Here is a 7,485-nt window from a genome sequence, read left to right as displayed (position 1 = left end):
TCAGAGAGCGCCTTAAAGAAAGTTGGCCGGGCTGCTGCTGCCGCGTACTGCTTTGCTTGTTTTCCCTCCCTCACTGCCAGTTCCGTCGCTTCACCCTGCAGCACCATCAAGGCCTCTATTCGTCCTTGCTTGCCGCTGCTGTCTGCCTTGGCTGGCGAGCAAAGCTCTAAGCCACCGAGTTCCCACGCCTCTGCCTTGTCTCTGTCGTTTTTCACGCTGCCCGTGCACTTCCCGCACCATCGCTTTGCTTCCCCTCCCTTCCTTTTTTCTGCTGCCGTGGTGGATGCGCCACAGCTTCCCCCCTCCCCCCCGCCTGGTTTCCCCTCGCACGCCCGCGCACGTGACCCCGTGGTCCCGTGCTGGAGCTACGGCCCCGCTGCGCTGCCCCGTCGTCGCAGTGTCTCGCGCCTGCCGTCGTCCCGCCTTCCTCGTGACCTCGCTCCGCCACGGATCAACACGCGATGATTGCGAGCACCGGCGCCCCCTCCTTTTCCTTCCCTGCCACGGCCTCGCGTGGCCACCGTGCGCGCCCCGGTCCACGCTGGTCCGCAGCTCCCTTGGCGCTGCCCTGTCCGAGTCGGTACGGCTTCGCCGCGTGTAGCTCCGCCTCGCCTCGAGCCTTCTCTGCGCCGCATTTTCCATGCGGTCGCGCCCGTGGCTCGCGGCACCGGGCGACCTCCAGCGCGGGGCTCGGCGAGGTGAGCCGGCTCATCCGCGCCTCGCAGCGCCTCCTCCCATCGCCGTCCGCGCCTCTTGCTCGTCGTTGCCGGTTTTCCCCCATCTCATGAGGGCGCGCGTGTGCGCCGAGTCCGCGCACCTCCCCGCGCCGCTCCACCCCCACCGTCGTTTGCCCGGCCCGCTCTGCTGCTGTTGTCGCCGCGAGGCTCCAGCTCCACGGCACCGCCCCTATCGGGTGCGCGCCTTGTCTGCCGGTGCCGAGGGGCCCACCCTCGCCAGCCGCCGCTGTCGCCCCGCGGCCGTCCGTGTGCGCACGTGGCGGGTGCTCCTACGGCCCCGCCCGGCCGTAATGTCGCCGTCCTCAGGTGCGGCTTGAGCAGCGGATGCTCCCACGCGCCGCCCCACGACAGCACCACCGCCGGCGAGACGCTCCCTTGGCCGGCGGATGGCTTTCCCTACTGCGCTCTGTTTTGAGGAAAGGGAGAAGGGTATGCATTGAAGTAGAAATTTTGTTCAGGGGTCTCAATGTATTTTCAGTGACTCACATGAATAGTATCAAAGTCCTATGGTTGGATTAAGTAAAAGTGTTAGGGTCTCGGCGCAAATTTGGGCAGGCCGCGCTGGGGCGGCCTACTGCCGTCACGCTGGACTCGTCCACGCCTGGGCCACTCACGCCCACATCGCGTGGGCCGCCCTGTTGGGCCAATTGCCCTGCGCTTTCGTGGCCGCGGCCTGCTTACCGCCGCATCTGGGCCACGCGCCTGTGTGGGCCGGCCGCTTCTGGCTGCTGGGCCACCGCCGCGCCGCGTGGGACCGTGCGCATGCCGGCAGGCCGCTGTGCCGATTTGATGGCCGCTGGCCTTTAGTTCTAAAACATTTAGCTAATTTAGTTTCGAAAATAAACTTGTAAAATCAATATAAATTTATGTAGTTGTCCAAAAATTATAAAACTAATTTTGTTAAGTTTCTAAAATCATGATCTATCTAATAGTGTATTTTGTTCGCATAAGTTTGGTATGTTTTTAGGATTTCTCTAACTATTTTAACATGCTTAATATTGTTAAAAAGTGAACTTGTAGGAATTTCCATGATAAATCGGTGATAGTATTAACTCTAAAAATTTTATAGTAAATTACTGATATTATTATTTGCTCACTGTAATTTTTGTAGCTTCAGAATAATTAGTTTGCTAGATAGATAATGATGCCCTATTTCGAATAATGATTAAATCAATAGAATAAAATAAATAAACACCTTGGGATTGTATAACTAAAACATTTGTTGGGAAATAACGCCTTATTCGACAACATGGATATATAGCCTAAGTACGGTCGTCGTTACAACTAGCTCGTTAACTTGAGAGGCGTAAATCATATCTTACGAGTCACGGTTGCAGTTGATTAATTACGTCTTTGCATTGCATCGCATTGCATATCATAATAGGGACGTCGATGGATCGTGGAGTCATCGGGAGTTGTTGGAGAAATGGTGTTTTTGGAGACTGTGTCGCCATGATGGAAAGCTAACTTTTGATTAAATCTTACCCAGACAATCCCCGGTGCATAACTCCTACTTTTCTGCACATTAAATTATATTTGTGTATTAAGTTTTAAGTAGTTGATTGAAACCCACTTGCATATATATCTTTATCCTATGAGTCTTACTAGTATGACAGAATCGTATAGATTGCTATGCTACAAGACTTCGGTAGAAGTCGAGTGATTGCCTGTCACTCGCGAGAGATAAGAAATATATTATTGTATTATTATCACTTGGAAAATATAAATGGTGAAAAGGAAAATGGTGACCGGGCAGGGATATGATTTGGGTATTGGTGGGTGTAAGAAGTTGTGTCCTACGGCCACAGGGCATAGCTTGGTTACACTGCTTTCCCTGTCTGTGTCGGTTAAAGATCGGTCGTTGCATAAAACGCTAGGCATGACACATATTTATTATTCTGAGCACATACTTGTGTATGGGCGCTTGGAAGGCTAGTTACTCTCTTGTCATGGGTTCTGGCTCTTTTCCGGACCGACTGTCATGGTGGTTTTTGGGTTAGAAGGTCCTTGCACCGTACCGAGTCCGGTACTCAGGGACGGGGGCTTGGAGTCCTAGTTTGGACGGGGACCTGGACCCCGTGACAGGAGGGTAGTGGGTAGGTCCTGCTTGTGCCCGGGATACAAGCGGGGCGTGTGTTTTCGAGGTACCCAGCTGGGCACATTGATTCACGAATCGCCGCCGTATCGGTACGACTTGTCTTAACTCTAGCACCGTAGTAAGAACTAGAAGATGAAAGATGGAAAAAGGAAATCTGATTGCTTACCACCTGCTTGAAAGTAGCACATGTGCTTACGTAAATGATTAGTTAATGAACTAATGCACTACTAATAAAAATTGAATATAAGGACGCACTTTTAGTAATGCTTCCTGTAGATGCAATATACCCACAAGTAAGATAGCCTTGCATATCCTTGGAGTCTTTTCTTCCCTCCTGTCGGATAAGTCTTGCTAAGTATAATTGAGTACTCATGATTTTATTTTCCCCTGTTGCAGGTGACAGGTGAAGGCTAGAGCTGATCTTTGTGTGTGGATTCCTCCTGGTGGGCTCAGAGAGGATTTCCTTTACGTTGTGATCGTAGTTTTTATTTATAACTCTCACTAAATGTTTTTATAAATGAAAGTTTTATAATCTGTTGACATAGTTTATATATCGATGCTTCATCATGTCATGAATAGATATTTATTTTCGCTGTAATTCTGATCACATGTTTATATTCCGCTGTTAAATTAAATTGTTCATAACTCTGATAACATGTTCATGTTCCGCTATTATAAATAATAAATGTTTGTCGACACAGAATTTCATCCCTGTGCCGAGGACACACGCAGCAAGCTAGAAGGGTCCGCTCGATGGAGCCGATCCGCCTAGCTTCAGCGCAAGGGTGGTCGATCCTGCGTAATCATCCTGAGACGTGCCAATCAATTTGACCCTGTAATTGACAAGGAGAGAAAGCTCATCAGTAATTAAGGGCGAAACATGCCGGTGTTGCCAGATAGTCCCGAATGTGCGGCTCTGAGAGCCGATATGAGAGGAGATCGACTAAATAGTCGATTCCAGCATATTCATAAGAATAAATCGATTAAACCTCATAGGGTTGTATAAGAAGAATCGGTTATCATTCAGGATAAATATTATTTAGGCAAATATTAATTAATGGCAATAGAGATATCAATAATGATCGATTTATACTGAGCCAATGATTATAAGTAACCGAACCCCTTTTTATATAAAGAAATAACTCAACATTACTTAAACATTTAATAAAGATAAATCTAATGAACATGTTAGATCTTATCTATCACCATGACTAGTGGGGCATGAGGCAGAATCATGCAGGCCGTAGAAACAACAATAGACTCGACGACCCTAACTCATTACTAATATCAGTGGGGCATGAGGCAGAATCATGCAGGCCATAATACAATAATGAGATCATGGGGCTAACATATCTTTCAACTTATCTTTACTTCAATGATCTCGTAATGTGAACTGTTCGTGAAAGCACTCGATATCGGCTAAACAGCCAATTCAGGCATAGCGCACAGTTAAGGTCATGCCTTCTCAGGAACGGGTCTACTAACTAACGATCCCCACTCCACGGTGCCAACAGTGGGGTGAGAGGCAGAATCCCACAGACCGTGATGATGGGCCATGGAACGATTCTCATTAACTAATAGATCCACTAAAGATCGAACATGCCTTAACCGCACGCTATGCACGATTAAGATTGACACAAAACAGCCGATAAAAACATAACTCATCGCTTAAGATATAGATTAGACCAATTTAGATTGACAAACGATGAATTAAACAAGATATAAGGCCGATCCAGATCAATCTCAATCGGACAGAGTGACATTGCTGTAATTAGATAAACAATAAAAGGAATAAGCAATATCGGTAACTTAATGAATCTACCAAATACTGCTATACTAAGGTAGAGCCGATAACTTGACCTTGATCTAATTCAAGCAGTGGGGTGTGAGGCAGAATCACACAGGCCATACTTGAATTAGACAAAAGTCGATAACTAGCTTATACCAGAGTCATAGTGGGGTCGACCGGATCGATGCAGCCATACGAACAGAGGTATAAACCATGACGGTACTTACAGACAAGCAGTGGAGGTCGACCGGATCGAACTCGCCGAGATCTACTCTACTCCTACTCCTAAGGGGTGGCCGAAGCCGAAAAAAGTAATTGACTTGTATTTGACTGATTGATTCTTTTTTACAATAGCCGGGGTTTGGTATTTATACCCAGAGTCTAAACATGAATCCTACTCGAGTACGATTTGTTACAACCTTTGGCATAAAAAACATTTCTAATTTAAGGTAACTTGGACTCTAATCTTTCCCTTTTTATAGAGTCCAGCATGTCTTGTCCCAGCGCCGATCATAGCCTCTGTCGTTATCTGCTGGCGCTATATGAAGAAAGCCGATTCTAATGCTGCATCCGAATCAGCTGGTTTCGATCTGCACGTAATTGATCCCTTGCTGACATGATTTTGGGAGCTCTCGAGCTTCTAAGATCATTCCTCCAAATTCTGGGGTAAACAATGTTATACTCTAATGTTACATGTAAAGTGACGTAAGAAATGGTTAAAAATGATGTAAGCTTTATTCTCTCATTTGTGATCCTGATGGAAAAATATGGATTTTCGGGTTCTCCCCTGGGGTGTGCCCGACGGAACTGTATAATTTGGTGTCCTCCCTTGAGTGCTTAGTGTCTAATGGAAGACGAGCACTCCTGAGAGGCATTAGATTAGGCGGTTCTGCCACACGTAAGAAGCGGCTGGCGGCACGGACGTGGGAGACATCGGGGCAGCGTGGGATCACTACCGGTGCGCTCCCTCGCGAGCCCAACACGTTAGGCCTTCGTCGCTACGTTCGGGCGCTAACAAGTCCGGAGTATATAGGATAGGACGAGATAGGAGATACTTGGGCCTTGTATTCGTCAAAACGTATTAGTAATCTTTTCTATTTAAGTAAACTGACAGGAGAAACACTTCCGCAGATTTAATAATTCTTTTGTTTCATTCATTGGTTTGGTTCCCGTTAAATCGTATGACAACTCGGAAGCAAAGAAAAACAAAAAGGAGTGGGGGTGCTGACAATCCCCTCCCCTTTAGAGCCAGCATGACCCATGCCGGCGCCCTTGGAAAGCGCTGCTTCAGAGGAACCAGCAGCTCCCAGGTGGCCAACGACGGCGGCATCCTCGACCACTGGATTAGAACTTGTGCAGCAGGTGGATCTCCAGTAGACAAACGGCGGTCGAGTATAGCTTGAGGAACCTGAAATGGAACAAGCTCATCTAGCAAAACATCAGTCACCACCTGCTGACCATGCGAAGCTTTGAGCTGGGAGATGTGGAACACCGGGTGTATAGAAGAAGATGGTAGCAACTGCAATCTATAAGCAACAGCACCGATCTTGTCCAGAATTTTGTAAGGGCCAAAGAACGGGAAAGACAATTTCTGGTTGGCGCGCTTAGCTAAGGATGACTGAACATATAGCTGTAGCTTTAGGAAAACCCAGTCCCCAATGGCAAACTGGCGCTCGGAGCGGTGCTTATCAGCTTGGCATTTCATGCCTGTCTGGGCGTGGCTGAGATGCTGCTGGATCAGGGAGTGCATGACAGAACGCTCATCGAGCCAAGTGTTCAGATCAGAAACAGGGGTGGCTAGGCACGAGGCCAAAATGACGAGGTGGAAAGCCGTATAAAACTTCAAAGGGGGAGCGACCCAAAGATGAGTAGTATGAATAATTATACCAAAATTCGGCTAAAGAAATCCAGTGGACCCATTTGGAAGGACAAGCATGAGCAAAGCAACGTTAAAATGTTTAAGGCATTGGTTCACCCGCTCGGTTTGCCCATCCGTCTGCGGGTGATAGGCAGTGCTCATGCGCAAAGAGGTACCAGTGATAGAGAACAAGGATTTCTAGAAAGCGCTGGTGAAAACATGATCGCGATCAGAGATGATGGCAAGGGGCATACCGTGGAGACGATATATGTGATCCATAAAGAGGCGTGCCACCGTCGCCGTAGTGAATTGATGACGCAATGGAATGAAGTGGGCAAATTTGGATAATTTGTCAACGACAACCAGTAAAGCATCAGGTGAACCAGAGCGGGGAAGCCCCTCCACGAAATCCATACTTATGATGTCCCAAGTAGCTGTTGGAATAGGCAGTGGTTGGAGGAGGCCTGGCGACTTCGCACGGTCGGGCTTGGCGCGCTGGCAAACATCACAGGAGCGAATGAATTCCGTAGTCGCTGCTCGCATTCCTGGCCAGAAGAAGTACTGCGGCAATTTCTGGTATGTGACTGGCACTCTGGAATGGCCTCCCAATGGGCTGGAGTGCAGAGCCCTGAGCACCTGAGACTGCAGGGCGGGATCATGAACCAACCAGATACGTTGCTTGTAACGAATAACACCATTGCGCATTGTGAAATGCGGAAGAGAATCAGGTTCCAGAGCCAACTTGGTCAAGAGCTGTTCTGCTTGAGTGTTACCAGCATAAGAGCTGACCAACTGAGAAAGCCACTGTGGAGAGGTAGAAGAAATCATCAACAGAGACTCATCACTATCACGGCGGGAGAGGGCATCCGCTACTGTATTCTCCGAGCCTTTCTTGTACACAATTTTATAAGTTAACCCCAACAGTTTGGTGAACACTTTCTGCTGCCAAACTGTGTTCAAGCGCTGCTCATTCAAATGGACCAGGCTGCGGTGGTCAGTGTGG

At 48.1% G+C, this 7,485-nt stretch overlaps 1 protein-coding gene across 1 annotated transcript; it reads right to left on the bottom strand.

The window, feature by feature from the left end:
* Window positions 1-5,774: 5,774 nt before the first annotated feature.
* On the bottom strand, window positions 5,775-7,187 carry LOC136488886 (uncharacterized). Its single transcript, XM_066485668.1, has 2 exons — window positions 6,737-7,187; window positions 5,775-6,421 (listed from the first exon to the last, which is right to left on the bottom strand). The coding sequence occupies exons 1-2, from the start codon at window positions 7,185-7,187 to the stop codon at window positions 5,775-5,777; spliced, it is 1,098 nt and encodes a 365-aa protein (XP_066341765.1).
* Between the last annotated feature and the right edge of the window lie 298 nt (window positions 7,188-7,485).

Source organism: Miscanthus floridulus, chromosome 10 (genome assembly GCF_019320115.1).
Source record: "Miscanthus floridulus cultivar M001 chromosome 10, ASM1932011v1, whole genome shotgun sequence".
NCBI lineage: Eukaryota > Viridiplantae > Streptophyta > Magnoliopsida > Poales > Poaceae > Miscanthus > Miscanthus floridulus.
Note: the sequence above shows the minus strand (reverse complement) of the source record. Positions and strands in the feature narration are given on the sequence as shown.